Below are 18,018 nucleotides of genomic sequence, written 5' to 3' on the forward strand. Positions count from 1 at the left end.
AAATATAAAAAGTTAATTTATCAATTAACTTGTAAAATAAAATGGAAACTTCACTGGTCCATTAGGGTTAAGTCTAATTTTGTGTACTTTAAAACTAGGTACTGTATGTTTCCTGAATAAAATAAAATAAAAAAGAATAAAGTTCACAACATTTAATAATTTTTCGCAATTTTTATCACCAATTCGAAGTTTTTTATTCTATTCTTTTAATTCGTCATCGATTAGTGGTTGATTAAAAAATAATAATCGTTCTGTAGAATTTTAAAGGATTTGCATACGCAAACAATACATTTCGACAGTCCTACATATTTATACTATCGAATTAGCATTTTCCAAGGTTTATAAGAGAGCAAAGAGAAAGCTTAGTATTTTTTAAAGAAGCTATCAAATACTGTAGAATTGCCAAACATGTGTATATTAAAATACGAAAGATACATGTTTGGCAAATCTACAGTATCTGATAGCTTCTTTTAAAAAAAAACCAAGGTTTGTTTTTTCTCTCGTGTTAATCTCGCAAAATGTAAATTCGATAGTATACGTAGAGACCGTTGACTTACTATACAAGTTTGTCATGTAGAACTCAGAAACACGACAGTCGACGTATTATTATATGGAATTTGTACACTGTACATAACTATACGAAAATATTGAAAATGACTTACTTTCATCTGATTGCGGCGCAGATAAAATGGCACTATGCTTCTTTTTAACTTCCTCCACATTTTCCTGGATCTTGTCTATCATGGCCCGTATTTCTTCAACCTGTAATAAAAACAAATAATCAACATTTAAAATACCATTCAATTACTAAGAATATCGTGTATAAATTCTAAGGTGACATTAAAATATTAAAAACAAGAAAATGCATTCATTGTTTTCATTGATATTCGTCGACACATTAGCTACAAAATACATAGTATAAAATACTTCAAAAATAATATTTTATTTAAGTAGGTACCTATTACCTATATGTTTTAGACCAATATTAATAATGCAAATGGATCTTAAAAATATGGAAAAAATGTTCTTCTTTACATGCATTTCATACAGAGACAGAGATACTTAAAATTAGTGATGGGCCGAGTACTCGTTTCATACTCGGTACTCGGCGAATTCGGCGTTTTTTTTATTACTCGTACTCGGCCGAATAACTCTGTTTAAAAGACGAGTATATTCGGTTTCACTACAGTAATATAATATTTTGGGAAATATAATAAAAACGTTAAGACGTTCATTAATTTTCGAAACCCATTATCTTCCACTATGGAAATCGGTTGGTTGTCAATAGAAATCATTTCAGCGACAGCTTTGTGGATTTCTTTAGCCCGCGAATCATTTATTTCCTACTTTGCCGCAAACGACCCTTTGTTGCACCTTTGTTGCATTCGATTCCGACGACGACGAAGTTGAAGCAGCCGCCTCGCGATTTTAGGATCTTTCGGATAGAGGTTCATTCGGTAAATCTTTTGACTCTTCTTTGTGTTTAATTTTAATACGGTTTAACATGGCTGTCGTAGAAGCATTACGTCCAACACAACTTTGTAAAATCAACGAATTGCACAACGAACATTTCACTTTATTTTATCTTCTTCAATCTCGTCGTAAAATTTCCAAATTCGCAATCTTCTGCGTGAACTCATCTTGTCAACAATTTCTGCACACGAGGAATAATGTTTATCAATTATTTATGCAATTTGACGCGCACCGAATGCTATTTTGTTGCAAAATAACAAGCCACTGATTAGCCGAGACGGGGCGGGAGGTAGTGCCGCGTGCCGGTCGTACGCAACGAAGAAGCACCCGCGGACCTCTGTAAACCTATTTTCGCGCCCCAAACAAAGCATTTGATTGATTGAACCGAGTTATTCGGCTAAGTATTCGGTTTGGCAAACATCAAACCGAGTAAAACTCGTCCTCGTTAACTCGGTAAAACTTGTACTCGGCGCATCTCTACTTAAAATACACGAGTTAAGTGCCTAAAGTTACAATCGGGTTCTTTAAGAGTAAATGCTTGGTCTAAGGATTACATTTTGTTCATTACTTATTAGGTTTGTAATCATGTGATGGCGGCCTCCGTAGTGTAGTGGTCAAGACGCTTGGCTCACGCACGGAAGGTTCCGGATTCGATTCCCGGTGAGAACACAAAAAAATAAAATGTGATTTTTCTCAAGCCTGGGTGTTCTGTGCAATTCACCACTGTAATTGAGCCTCCTGGTCTGTTGTGGTGCAAAAAAAAACGCTACGTCTATACTGCCATCATAAGCAATTTTTTTTACAAAATTGGTTAAATATGAGGTAATGTTCTACCAACAATTTCGAACCATTTGATAGAGCAATTAGAAATGAGAAATAGAAAAACGATGACGTTTTTTTAAGCAATAATATAATATCTAGAGATTAATGAGCAAAAACTCAGTGTAGATATGAAACACACAGGTTTTATACTGTAGAAAAAGTCATACTGTGTTTTACTAATGACGAATTACATTTTTTTATTTTATTATTTTGATAAAGTTGATAAATACTAAAGTGTCCTATCTCAAAATATGGCTTTTGCAAATAACTGCCATCTTGCTTATGACGGCAGTATACCTACTCATTAATTTATCAAAAAGCATGTTCTCTTTTGTAAACATTGAAATATGGAGACAATTGAATCACGATCCGTGATCTTGAACGGACACGCTGTTCTTAAAATAATTACTCGATCACTTAGCGCGCATAAAAACTACTTTATTTACAGAATTACTAAAAGCTTTAACGAGAGTTTTATTCCCTTGAGAGCAAAACTTCAAATAAAGGCATAAACAAGTAGAATATTTTCGCCACCCTCGCCTGCCGCAAGGAGAGTAAAAGTAAGTGTCGTGAATATAAGTTTTTACGCGCATTTGTCACTGTCTGCATTGGGCGGGTAAACGAATTCACAGGGACAAAACAAGGCCGTAATAAAAAGGAGATAACATGAGCGAAGAATGCGAAGGAAGGGAAACATAGAAAGGAAACGATTAAACACACCACTTCCGTATTTCGAGATAAGCTGTTGTTATTGTGCCTTACTCTGATGTCGTGCTAACAGCCCAATACGATAATACTAACTCGCGCACGATGTTATTATGGAAATATGCTGTAAGCTAAATAAATCGTATAGGCAAAAATGCAGATTTATTATTCAAATACGCTAAGTAACCGACCGAAACAAGATTTTCAGCCAAACCAAACCAAATTTCGGCTTCTGTTTAAGTTTCTGCCGAAACCAAAACTCTTTTAAATAAGTTAAAAGTCACCTCAAAACGCCCAAAATTAGGTGTTTTTACTGTCAAATCTTAAGAGTTCCTTAAAATAAGTATTTCATAAAACAAACAATGAAATAAAGGGCATCAATTTAATGAGTAGATTTGTTATCTTTAGCGTATTTTGGTTCTTTGTTATGTTATGTTACATATAACTTACAGTATTGTGCGAATTAATGGAATAAGAGTGATTTTTGTCATTTTTTACGTATAGCAACACTCATACGTCAATTTGACAGTTGTTCAGCGCCAAACATTATGACTTACAGTTCATTAATCCTTGAGGAGCTCATATTGGTGTTTGTTGGTGTACTATCTGTTGTTTTTTTTTTAAACATTTTCTCAATAAAGTACTAATTTTATAAATTGCTTGCATATTAAACAGCGTTTTTGAGTTGGTTTAAATCATGAATATTACGCCGAGGAAAATGGAAAAGATTATAACCTTAAGTGAACATACATCAATGACTCAGAAGGAGATTGCAAATGAATGTTTTGCGAGTCAGGGAGCAGTCAGCAAGTCAGCAAGAAACAGAGTCAGTTAAAGCAAAGAGAATTGGGAAATGTGGAAGAAACCGGAAAACTAGTGTCCGAGATGAAATATCTTTAGTCAGAAATAGTAAGCTAAACCCCAGAAAAACAAGTTACGAACTTCAACTAAATTTGGCAGCCACAGGGGTGATGATATTGACAGTACGAAGAAGATTCATTGAATCTGGAAGAAAAGCAATTCGACCACAGAAGAAACAATTCCTGACGGCACGCATGATGAAGCAAAGGCTCATTTGGGCTAGAAAATACACCAAATGAACTGTAGAAGACTGGAGGAAGGTGCTATTTTTAGATGAGACCCACATTCTTGTGCAGGGATATCGCATAAAATTTGATAAAAAAAGTGGGGATGAAAAACTTACTGTGGCTTAATTTGACCAAAGGGTAAAATATCATGTGAAGAAGATGTTTTGGGGCTGCTTTTCGTATGGACCGGATCATTGATACCGATAGAAGGAATGATGAATAGCCTAAAGTATAAAGCTCTATTGGAACAGCACTTGAGTAAAGAACTGAGTAAATGCTGTCCTAATGATGGGACTGTATTTCAACAGAACTCAGCTCCTTGTCACGTATCGAAGTTTACGCTCAAGTATTTCAATGATAAAAAGATAACTCTTTTAGACTGGCCTAGAAATTTACCTGACCTTAACCTTATAGAAAATTGGTGGGCGATTTGTAAATCTAGGATACAAAAATTGGACTGCGCCACGAGGACAAAGATGATAGAAGCTGTTATTCAGGTGTGGTTTGGAGATGACAGAATAAAAGAAAATTGCCTAAATTTAATTGATTTCATGCCAAAACGTGTTTAGGCTGTTATAAAAGCCAAAGGACAACATACCTACATCCTATTAAATAAAAAATATTGTATGATTGTACGTCACCTTTAACTCAAAATATTAATAAAAAACGTATTTTATGATTAGAAGGAATTTATTCCATTAATTCACCTAATACTTTATTTGTAACAGTTCTTCAATGTGCGCTATAGGAACTTATTAACTATAAAGAAATTACAAAAATATAAATATGAAAGATCTTAGAACTACTAACTATAGTCAACAAATCACAAAATTAGCCAAATTTTTATTTTTTATGTTAGACAATGGCAATACAATAACTGATTATTTGCATTGAAACAATCCAATATTCCTAATTACTAATGTATATTCGGGACTCTGTCGTAAAAAATAAACTTTTCAAAAGTCTACTGGTAAAAGATATTAAAAATCGGCGGCGGCGGGGAGAAAACGCCTGTCCGAAGAGTGCGGATACTTTGAAAAGGGCCTTATTGAACGTATTTCTTTATGATTGTTATTTTACATTCAGGGCTCGAAGGCCTTTAACAAAATAAAAAAAAAAGCAAATAATAGCGTAAATAAAGAATAATAGTGGGAAAAAGTGATAAAAAAATAATATATAAATAGTAAAATGTATAAATAAAAAAAAAACGTCATCAATCAGGTTGTGGTCCCGTGGCTAGTGTCTCGGACTCACAGACCAAAGGTCCGTGGTTCGAATCCCACTCTACCCCAACTTGATTCCATTTTCTAATAGTGAGTTATTTACAACTCGTTGAAAATGGCCCTCAAAATTAAATATTTGCGTAAATCATAAGAACGCAAATTTTTCTTTTATAAAAAAAAAAATAATTATCTGAGTGAAAAATGAATCTCAGCAAATAAACAACGATATTTGTGTACTTATATCGTCTAAGTAATAATTGTAAATACAGGTTACGGCGAAGCCGAAAATTCGGCCAATTTTTGGTCGAAACTCGTTTTATTTGCCGAAATCAAACCGAAATTTCGGTCAGTCACTAAGCTTTTACACCTATTTGAACCCATATACCGTCAGTTTGGTATTTGCGATTTTTGCATGCACATTAAACTGCGAAAATTTTCAAAACTATTTCTAAATTGCATTTAGGAGCATTTTATATGCAGTATGCTATGTTCTTAAAATCACAGACCTACGGATCGATCGTGAAAAATATCGAAACGATTATGGTGGAAGATGGCTTAAAATGTTAACATATACAACAGTACATATCTGAACATACTTTTAATGCAGATACATTCTAGATCGGCTCGCTCTACTCTTAATCTAATGTTTAAAGACGCCATTTTTTTGTCCCTTAAACAAATAAAAGTTAACACAGCTTCCTAAAACCATAATAATAAAATTTTAATTTGATTGAAAAATACTTTAAATATATCCTTTGTTTAAAAAAGTGTTTTTTTATTGGTAAGGGGGTGGAAGAGACTGCGGTATAAAAACGATCCCCTACAAAAAACTCCACTGTTAAATGCCTTATGTGCAACAAGAGAAAACGTAAAAATAACGCGGAATCGGAATGAGCAATGAAACCAGTGTGAATATAAAGGAAGGGAACGTAGATCAAAATACTAAATACAGACACTAATCATAAATTGGTAGAGTAGCGGTCCTTGTAGCCGTGCAGCTGTCTAGCCGTACACCCTGCGCTGATAATACGTTAAATAACTCTAATTTACGAGAAAATCCGATAAAAGGGAGTAGGTAAAATTCACGAAAGACGGCAGGAAGGAGATCGAAAAGGAAGCGCGGAAAGTAATTGAAAAAGTGTTTCTTTTTGTTGCTGTATGAAATCGTTTTGAGTTAATACAGAAAATCGTTTAAATCAGTTTTTAAAGATATTTTCTTATACCTATAATAACGGATAATTAAATAGATATGTAACTGGCGCGAAGAAAACGGCAGTTCAATCCGTGGGTAATTAATTTCCTTCTGTTTCCATGCCTTCATTCTCGAATAGACCTTCATCGTGATCAGACGTGACGTTACGCAGAAATATGCCGAAGTGTGTGATTAAAAAAACTTAAATTGCATTGTAACTGTGAAAAACAGAACAGATGTATCTTTTCATTTATGGAATAAATAGATAATCTTTATATATATATATTTCCTCTGTACGTGTGATTACGCCGTACTCCTCCTAAACGGCTTAACCGATTAATGTGCAGTTTTCACAGAAATATACATCTTTGCGCTGTGCGTGTTCGTAGATATCAAAATCTTCAATCGAATATGTAAAAAAAAAGTTAGGAGCATACATGTTTTATTTATCGATCTACCAGGGTTGCATTCGAGGAGAATGCATTTGCAAAAAAATGGAAAGATGTTGTTTTTTTGTGTCTAAAAAACGGTTGTTTTTGAATATTTACAAACAGCATTTGTTTTTTGTGGATCTCAATCAGATTCTTTCCTTAAATTCCTTATAATTTCTACCCATGTATTTATTTTTATTAGATTTTTGGTAACACTAAAATAATATTAAATTCAATACATTTTTAAAAATCGTATTCCTACATAAGTACACCACTTTGTTAGTGAGACGACCGGAGTTTGACGTTTGCAAAAAGAATGCCATATTTAAAAAAATATAAAAAAATTATGTTTTGGAATTCAACCATAAACAAGTACCTACTTAAATTCAATATTTTTTGAATATCAACAATTTTTAGTTTTTGAATTTAATCACAAACAAGTACCTAGATGAAAAGTATTTTTCCAAGATGATAGCAGGCAGGCCAACGTTCGGGCAGGACAACGTCTGTTGGGTTCGCTAGTTAATTATATTTTTGGGTGGATATTTCAAAATGTTGACAGTTGTCAGTAAATGTCGATTTTATAGTTACGTGTTACACAGAAATAAATATGAATCAAGGAAATATGTGTATCTCTTTTTTACATTAATTATTGCATGTGTGTCGTGATTTGCTATTTCATATTTAAAGGCCGTTTACACGTAGACGATACAATATTGTTTCGTCCCAGGACTCGACCACTGTTCACGTGTAAACAGCAATTTGTAGGACGAAAAATTGTCCAGATACATTTTTCATGAATTCGGTCGTAACAAACGCCGTCGTGTTTTAATTTTCGCAGCGCTCACGAATGAACTGCAGCCAAATTTTCGTATTGTCCCAGAGTTCTGTCCGGCGCGGTCTAGGCTGTTCACGGAGCAGGGACAAAACAATATTATCGCGTCCACAAAGGGCTATTTATTCAAATTGTTGAGGGAAACGCAATATTCGCTGTATCTTAGATATAGCTTGTATAGGATTAACGTGTCTACTTATTATAAATCAGTGTAAAACTACGAAAAAAGAACACAATAGTGCACAAGTCACGGTAATTATTGGAAAATACGTTTGTCAAAATAACAATAGGAGATTCCCGGAGATCACATCAATTCAATGTATTTTGTCTCGAGTCCAGGTGTTTAGCGCTGTAATTTGCCACAGTAGTGAGTTAAGATAAAAAGTATGTATTCAAATCCCTTCATGTTATATTTATCGGATAATAATATCGGATGTAATATTATCGCTCTAAGATATTTATCGGACCCCTGTATCGGGGGAAATACGTGTCAAAGAAAATCTTCTCTTAAGCTAGGGTTTCCTAAGACAGCGGTGCCCGTATCTTAACGGCCGTAGTGAACGGTGATGCGGTGGACAGCCGTCGTAGTGGTGACTAGAGAGTGGTTTTATTTTTTAACGGTGTTATCAACACCATTTTTATAGGAAACCACTATCTAGTCACCGTTACGACGGCTGTCAACCGTATCAATGTTCACTACGGCCGTTAAAATACGGGCACCGCTGTCCTAGGAAACCCTAGCTTTAGGTCCGCATTTGATTCAGGCAGAGGGAAACTTGTCAAACTCGTGCGATGCTCTGCCTGGCGCTAGGTTCAGAGACCGAGTTATCGACAGTACCAGTCGGTTCAGATCTCAACTGAAATCCCAGTTCTTTCGTTTATTATAACCCTCAAATTTAAAATCAGAAAGTTTAATATGTAGGGTAAGCTTAGTTAAAATGCAAGTTTAAGTGTAGAACACGGAAATATCACATACCACGAATATTAATAAAAATATGTGAAATGTATCAATATTGATATTGTGAAGTAATGTTTTCATACGTAACTTTTAAAAACAAATTGTTAAAAAATATGTCTCTACCAAAACGACATGTTTGGGCTTGACAACAGTGACGTCAAGATTCGTGACGATGTTCTACTTAAATTTAAACGGTGGTACTAAAAAAAGTTGAAAATTTTACCGTTTCGTGACGTATTTGGGGCGTGGCCAATGGAGTTGAATCTACCATGCTAGAGGTCTCGGGTTCGATTCCCAACATTGTTGACATGAAATATTTACTTAAAAGGGTGTTTTTACACTAGAATATTTCATAGTCCCTGGACTGGTACCTAAAGCGCAAGACTGATCATTTTACCTTTGTGTAGCAAAAAAAAATCAAGACACGCTGCAATTGGTGTACTAATGCAGTTCCCTATGCACCATTAGGTGCGACCATGATGCTGATGACTAATAAATACGACAAAAATGAAATATTCGGCAGTATTTCCATAGAACTTTATTAATTAAAAAATTGTAAAAAAAAAACTGATTTTTTCTTAAATAGGTGCGAAGGTTTTCACGGTCACTGTTATCAATATTATGTATCTTTTTTGGGTGATACCGTGTATGTTGGATTTGATCCGACGTTTCGGCTACCATTGCAGGAGCCATCTTCAGGGAAAACTGTGTGTTTTATAGAGAAATGTATGTGTTTAAGTACTAGTAATTTGTACCGTGTCACAGTCAGCAGTAGGCACATTTCTTGTTTTGTAGGAAAGAATAATTATGTTTATGTACTAGTAATTTGTACTGTGTCGCAGCCGGCAGTAGGCACATTTCTATTCGTTTTTGTCATATGTAGTGCTGGGAACCATGTTGAATTTAATTTAAGCCCGTCGTCTTTGTTTATATTATTTGGATGTCTGTGTATTTCAATTGCCTCTTTTATTATTCGTGCACTATAATTACTAGTTTTATGTAGAATTTTTGGTTCAAAGGCGAAAAAATGTCCTGTGTCTATAAAGTGTTCCGCTATTGCGGATTTGTCTGGATGTGAGCGACTCGAATATGCGAAGATTCCGAAAAGGGCGAAGAGTTCAACAAAATTTCACATGCATTGGAGCATAATGGATATAAGAAGAAACAAATTGACAACATTATTAAATCGCAAGGGACAAAGAAGAACAAGGAAGAAGATATTACCAGAGGGACTGCATACCTACCATATGTACAGAATGTAACTGACAGGATAGCCAAAGTGCTGAAAAAACAAAATATTGCAACAACGTTTGGGACTGTGGGAAAAATAAAAGACCATTTAGTAAAACCAAAAGATAAAAATCCTCTGGAAACTGAAGCCGTGTACAAACTAAGTTGCCAAGGATGTGAAAAAGTGTATATTGGACAAACAGGGCGCACAGCAAAGATGAGAATTGATGAACACAAAAGAGCGTGTAAACTTGGACATCCAGACAAATCCGCAATAGCGGAACACTTTATAGACACAGGACATTTTTTCGCCTTTGAACCAAAAATTCTACATAAAACTAGTAATTATAGTGCACGAATAATAAAAGAGGCAATTGAAATACACAGACATCCAAATAATATAAACAAAGACGACGGGCTTAAATTAAATTCAACATGGTTCCCAGCACTACATATGACAAAAACGAATAGAAATGTGCCTACTGCCGGCTGCGACACAGTACAAATTACTAGTACATAAACATAATTATTCTTTCCTACAAAACAAGAAATGTGCCTACTGCTGACTGTGACACGGTACAAATTACTAGTACTTAAACACATACATTTCTCTATAAAACACACAGTTTTCCCTGAAGATGGCTCCTGCAATGGTAGCCGAAACGTCGGATCAAATCCAACATACACGGTATCACCCAAAAAAGATACATAATATTGATAACAGTGACCGTGAAAACCTTCGCACCTATTTAACTAACCTCTATGGGGAGGAAATTTACAATTCTACACGCCTGCTGGACAGCAACAGACAGAAAAGAGACAAGCTATTAAATACTCTATCTTTTTTGTTGCGCTGCCGTGCTCAGGTAGTCACACCACACTTCATTACAATTAAACGACATATTCAATCACCTAAAGCTGAGAGAATATTTCAGAGAGCAGAACAAGCCTTAATAAGAGAGAGGATTAACGATACACGCAAGCTACTCAACGGTGTATCTGAAATTCTCTACAAACTTCATTTATACTTAAGTGCAATATTAGCACCCAATGACTGGACAAAAATTGATTCGATTACTTATCGTCAATCGGAAAAAGTGAAGTTTATCCATGAAAATAAACAAAAACGAAAATTTGAAAAAAAATTCGAAAGACGCAGACCAAAATCAACAAATGTTTGGATCCAAATACGGTGGTTAAGAACTTATCTAATCACAAATTAAGCTCAAGTGAAATAGAAGTATTGGCAAAAGGGTTCAATTATGCCATAACCCCTAAATTTATCCCAGTTGTGGATATCATCTGTGGAGTTGAAGCATCTCTACGCAAATTACCTACGGTTGTAGCGGAAGAAATCCGCCAAGATACGAGTATCATTCTACGACGAGCGAAGCCTCCAATATCGAACTTGTCAACATCTCAACGACAAGCCCTAAAAGAATTACGAAGAAATTCAGACATTGTTATATTACCAGCAGATAAGGGCAATACAACTGTAATATTAAACAAAACGGATTATATACAGAAAATGCGCGTCTTAGTAGAAACATCTACATACAGGAAACTAAAAAGGAACCCAACCGATAAATTTGATAGAAAAACGAGAGAATTAGTGAAAACATCAAAAATACCCAAAGAAGTGCAACAGACACTATTTGTGAAAGCCTCAAGGACACCCTCGATATATGGCCTTCCCAAGATACACAAAAAGGATATGCCCCTTAGACCTATAGTTAGCAATATAGGAGCTCCAACTTACAAACTGGCGCAGTATTTATCGAAACAGTTGCAATCACATACTGGAAAGACCAACTCGTTTGTAAAAGATTCGGCTCATTTTGTAAGCCTTCTTAACAATATATCTGTGACAGAAAAGGACATTTTAGTAAGCTTTGACGTAGTATCGCTGTTTACTAATGTACCAATGGGAGACTCGATGGCTCTTCTGAGTGAAATTTATGAAAAAGACATGTGCGATATGTTTGAACATTGCCTTAAAAGTGGCTATTTTTCATTTCAAGGTGAAATTTATGAACAAATAGAAGGAGTGGCCATGGGTTCTCCACTTTCGCCAGTGATAGCAAATTTCTTCATGGAAAAATTTGAAGATACAGCATTGGATACAGCAACTCTTATACCGAAAGTGTGGCTGAGATACGTAGACGATATCTTTGCAGTCTGGCCACATGGGATGAATGAATTAAATACCTTTCTAGATCATTTAAATGCATTACATCCTCTGATAAAGTTTACAATGGAATTACAAACGAACGACTCTCTTCCATTCTTGGATGTAGAAGTAAAAAGAAAACCAAACGGCAGTCTTGGGCATACGGTATATAGAAAACCAACACATACGAATCGATACTTACACGCTGATTCACATCATCATCCAGCCCAAAAACGAGGATTAATAAATACACTTCTAACAAGAGCGACTCGAATATGCGAAGATTCCGAAAAGGGCGAAGAGTTCAACAAAATTTCACATGCATTGGAGCATAATGGATATAAGAAGAAACAAATTGACAACATTATTAAATCGCAAGGGACAAAGAAGAACAAGGAAGAAGATATTACCAGAGGGACTGCATACCTACCATATGTACAGAATGTAACTGACAGGATAGCCAAAGTGCTGAAAAAACAAAATATTGCAACAACGTTTGGGACTGTGGAAAAATAAAAGACCATTTAGTAAAACCAAAAGATAAAAATCCTCTGGAAACTGAAGCCGTGTACAAACTAAGTTGCCAAGGATGTGAAAAAGTGTATATTGGACAAACAGGGCGCACAGCAAAGATGAGAATTGATGAACACAAAAGAGCGTGTAAACTTGGACATCCAGACAAATCCGCAATAGCGGAACACTTTATAGACACAGGACATTTTTTCGCCTTTGAACCAAAAATTCTACATAAAACTAGTAATTATAGTGCACGAATAATAAAAGAGGCAATTGAAATACACAGACATCCAAATAATATAAACAAAGACGACGGGCTTAAATTAAATTCAACATGGTTCCCAGCACTACATATGACAAAAACGAATAGAAATGTGCCTACTGCCGGCTGCGACACAGTACAAATTACTAGTACATAAACATAATTATTCTTTCCTACAAAACAAGAAATGTGCCTACTGCTGACTGTGACACGGTACAAATTACTAGTACTTAAACACATACATTTCTCTATAAAACACACAGTTTTCCCTGAAGATGGCTCCTGCAATGGTAGCCGAAACGTCGGATCAAATCCAACATACACGGTATCACCCAAAAAAGATACATAATATTGATTTTTTCTTATTGTAAAGCGCCCCGAGGTGATTTTTTACAATCGGCGGGATATAAACCAGCCAAATATTGTTTTTATTTTTAGATATACAAAAATTCAAAATAGGGGATTTTAAAAATCAGGGGGAATATTTTCATTATTACCCCTTTCATCTATTTGCAAATTTAAAAACCCGAAGAAAAACATTAATGTTACATTAGCAATCACTTTTCAGAATTGAATGCATTAAATAGTTCTAGAAAATTTTCTGTGCTGCATAATGGCAGTTGTAGTCGATCGATTGGAAAAAGCTATTATCATACTTACTTAAGTGATGCACAGTGCATAGTTTAGAATCATAGAAGCGCATTCGTTCAATACTTTCCTTCTAGAAAATTAAAATCATTTCCAATAGCCACATTTTACATTTAAAAAAATACAAAATATAACTTTACGGCAAATTACGTGTTAAATAAAACATCCATTTTATTAATTGGTTCAAGAGTAAAGCAACAATTTTACGAATGAAGGTAAAAAATACGTGTTTTTCCGTCTTTATTTTTGCCAAAAGAGACACGTTTAAACAAAATACTTTGGATCTTAGTAAGTTAGGTAGGTAGGTAAGGAGAAAAGAGCAAATATGTACAAATAAAAGAATAAAAGAAAACAAGGTACAGGAACGCGGGAAAAAATATTAATTTAATAGGTTTTTTGTAGAAAATGAATGAACTAAGAGCTCGCAACCCGCCTAGGAATTGCTGGAGCAACTTTTAACACGATGCGTGTTGTGTGGAACTCTGGTCGATATTCAATCATAACGAAATGCCGATTATTGAACTCATAAATAATGCCGGTACTCCTATATGGGTGCAAATCTTTGCACCTAACTCAGAACACCAAACTTCTGAGATTCGAGAACAAGCGCTTGAGGAGAATATTAGACACAAGGTGGTTCGATTTTATAACTAACATTGAGATCCGAGAATAGACGCAGCAGCCTCCTATAATTAGCGTCTTGGGGATTCGGCGGCGGACCCGGCTTGGACACGTGCTACGCATGCCTCAAGAAAACCCACACCCAAGTTGCCTCTTCTTTAAACCTGCGGACTCACGCCGTCCTGGAAGGCCGTCGATGAAGATCTTTCGACTTTATTCGGTGGAGCTAAGGGGCGCTGGATTGACGTGGGAGAAGGCGAGAGTGCTGGCTGGCGATAGGGTCTCCTCGAGGCAACTGGTGATGTCCACATGCTTAGGAGCGGATGGGGAAAAGAAGAAGAAACTGAATACATTATTTAAAAAAATAATAAATGAAATTATATGATTAATACTGCTAGTTAACATAAAAAACAGGCATAAATATTTGTTTTTTAAAAATACATTAAAATCCTTCAAATAAAAAGTCAGTATGTGGGTAACATTAAAGAAATGTTTTTTGTTAACTTTCAACACGGAAGTATATACGGAAATATGTGTACTTTTCTTCATAATAAAACGAATGACGATGTATGAGAGTGAAAATGAACCAGTAAGAACTAACATGTTAAAGGTTACTTTCTGACAAGAGAAAATATTTAGTAGGAAATTAATCACCTTAAAAGCTGAAAACCTGAGCCAAAATTCTCATTCTAGCGCAGAAATGGACGTTCAACCGCTTACAATCACTGATGCTCTTTAATGTGTACAGTGATAACGGTTAGTTAACGCCAACTGGACAATGAACAGAGGGGTGAGAACAGGGTTAATCGTCTTAACGCGAAATAATAGTACTTTTTTAGGGCTTCCTTACTGTATTTGGGTAAACCGCTTCACAAAGGGACGCACACAAGGAAAATTGTTGCTAGTTTAGCTGCTAAAGGGGATTGCATTTAGGAGTTTTAGTAGAAAGGCCCATAACGAGCTAAATTAAAAACTTATCCCAACACAATTATCTTTTTCGAGAGAAGTTTTTATTAATGAATTCCCTGGGCCCCGATTACAACGGGAAGTTAACAGAGTTATCTTCAATTGTCTTATACGTATTTTTTGAATGAAAAATGAACGATTTATATTAAAGAACTAGCGGACCCGACAGACGTTTTCGTGTCCGAACGTTGGCTTGCCTGCTATTACCTTGGAAAAATACTTTTCATTGATAAGTAGGTACCTAGGTACTTATTTATGATTGAATCCCAAAACTAAAAATTATTCATATTCAATTTTTTTTTTTTTTTTTTAAATAAATATTTGCGTTCTTATAATTTACCCAAATATAAAATTTTGAGGGCCATTTTCAACGAGTTGTAAATAACTCACTATTAGAAAATGGGAATCAAGTTGGGGTAGAGTGGGATTCGAACCACAGACCTTTGGTCCGTGAGTCCGAGACACTAGCCACAGGACCACAACCCGATGAATTTAAGTTGGTTCCAAAACATACAATAATTCATTTTCAAGTAAAGAATTCTTTTTGCAAATGTCAAACTCGGCTCTTCTCACCATCAGGGGCGCACTTTATTCATAAATGCGATTTTCGTATTTAATGTCAGTTAATAATATGTTAGTATTACGAAAAATCGTTTAAAAAAAGTTATCAATTTTATTATGAGCCATCACGCAGACAAAAGCAACAGCATATAAGCAGACGCAGGATGCATTTAAATTTGGAGATATTTTTGCCTTGCAAATTTCTATACTTGCTATACCAAACGCTTTCGCGGCTGTAGAAAAAGCATTTCTAGTGCGTATTTACATACTAAATTTGAGCTATAAAAGTGTTTTGTAGGTCCGCGGGAACGTTCGGAAAAGCAGCGCTGAAATCGAATAGATTTATTCAATAATTTATACATATATTTATTTTATTTAACATACCATCCACATTTATTGAAAATATAAAGGGTATTAAATTTTATACAATTAATAAAATATTACTCTTAATTTTCGTATTTGTATTAATTATTTTAACTTGACAAGGAAGATGTCCCATAGAAAATCTATTCACTAATATTTTAATTACCTAATTATAAAGTACAATTTCCAGGAGAACGTAAATTTCATGGCAAATAAAAATCTAGATTTTTTCAGGTCTTTTTGCAAAACACATTACTTTAATTTTGTTCGTTTTTATATATTTTAATTAAAACAGTATGGAATTTAACCTGTGGGGTCAAAACGGTAAATACAGTTCGGTGGTATATAGAGTTTTGAAATATCTTTAAAGTTTCTTTCAGGCAATAGCGTTGAGATACTTTTAAACTAAAATTTTCCGATGTTCTTAATAATTTCGTATCAGAATATCTAAGTATCTAAACACTTTACACTGGACAGCTAGACACATTCAAGTAACGGGTCAAGGGTTAAATGTAGTACACCTTACTGCATTCTCGCAATATTACTCAATCAATTACGGTATTTATAAACTTAATACAAACATCAAATTTAAGCTCCACAGCTAAATTATACAATTTCCTTGTTTTTTTTTCATTAAAAATATATTCATATTAAGTAATCTCCGTACTTTTGAAAAACATAATTTATATTAACGTACTGATGAATTCCCCTTTTTATTTATAAATTTAGGTTAGGTCAGTCTCCATGTAACCTGGCTCAGGGTGCTCTATGCACGAATGTGTGAGAGGGGGTTGGGAGTTTTGTAAAAGTTTTTGAAGGTGTTTCGATGAAACCGGTTATTGGTCTATCAAACTAAGTGGATTGAAGTGTCGACCCGTCATTCGTTTTTTAAATTTTTTATTTTATAAATTCTGCACCTTAAATTAAAGGATAAACCACGAAAGTCACATTGAGCGAAATATTCAGGAAACAATATTTTGTGATTGCACGACAGCCAATTGAGATGATTTCAGTATATAAAGAACTTTCAATGTAAAATTTTGATTATTTTGATAAAAATTGTACGTATATATTATTAAAATAGTGTATCTGGGACTACTGATGTTTTTTTCATTAAAACAAAGTGGATTTCTAATTTTTATTTCAACTTTAAAAAGCATTTATGTGACGAAAGTGGGCATCGGCGATTTATTCACGTACAAAATAGTTTATTGCGATAATTTCTGCATTTTTAACTGCAAAACGTCAAAAAGTGGACTCCAGTGTTTTATCCTTTAAAGTACAAAACTGTAATAAACGCCATCAAGAAATTTAACTTATTTGAATGTTTGAAAATATTAGCAGTCAAGGCTAACTGTTAGTGTAGGATCAACAATTAACACAATTATTGGGTATCTTTTAAATTAATATTAACTTAAAATAAAATTCTAGATGATCTGGTAGGCACACGCTTTACGCTTAGATCAGTTACATCTACGGCGCCGCGGTCATGGGAAAAGTTATTTTTAATGTACGCAAAATATGGCCAAAGGACACTGCAACACAGCAGTACGACACGTTACCAAACAAAATTAAGAATAGTGAATTAAATACAGGAGTGAGACGTACGCTCAAGTTATGACTAATGAAAACAAGTTTTTAGTATCGACGATAGTTTTAATTTTTAATAATATAAAATATGGTATAATATGTAATGTTTTTCAAATAAAATTATTATTAATATAGGTTAAGTACAAAACAATCGAAGCAAAATATAAGAACCTGTTGACGAGCTGTATGCTTACAATTCAGCAAGACTTTAATTATAAGCGCGTTCGCGTACTTCCCGATTTGATTCCTGGGGTGGATATGAAATACAGATTTTCAGCGCAATATTTAATAATCATCAATAAGCAACAAATTATCAAAATACGCTTCATTTTGTTGACCAATGCTGTGCCCTTTGCACCACTGG

The 18,018-nt window shown here is 34.6% G+C and overlaps 1 protein-coding gene across 1 annotated transcript in view; it reads right to left on the reverse strand.

The window, feature by feature from the left end:
• LOC148281941 (syntaxin-1A-like) overlaps positions 1-18,018 on the reverse strand; it is a 208,196-nt gene that overhangs the window by 173,460 nt on the left and 16,718 nt on the right. The window contains exon 3 of the mRNA XM_088225867.1: positions 663-762. Within this exon, the coding sequence (XP_088081993.1) occupies positions 663-762 (100 nt within the window). The remainder of the gene's footprint in view (positions 1-662; positions 763-18,018) is intronic.

This window comes from Micrasema longulum, unplaced genomic scaffold (genome assembly GCF_059751315.1).
Source record: "Micrasema longulum isolate JH-2025_06_02 unplaced genomic scaffold, ASM5975131v1 h1tg000392l, whole genome shotgun sequence".
In the NCBI taxonomy this organism is placed as follows: domain Eukaryota; kingdom Metazoa; phylum Arthropoda; class Insecta; order Trichoptera; family Brachycentridae; genus Micrasema; species Micrasema longulum.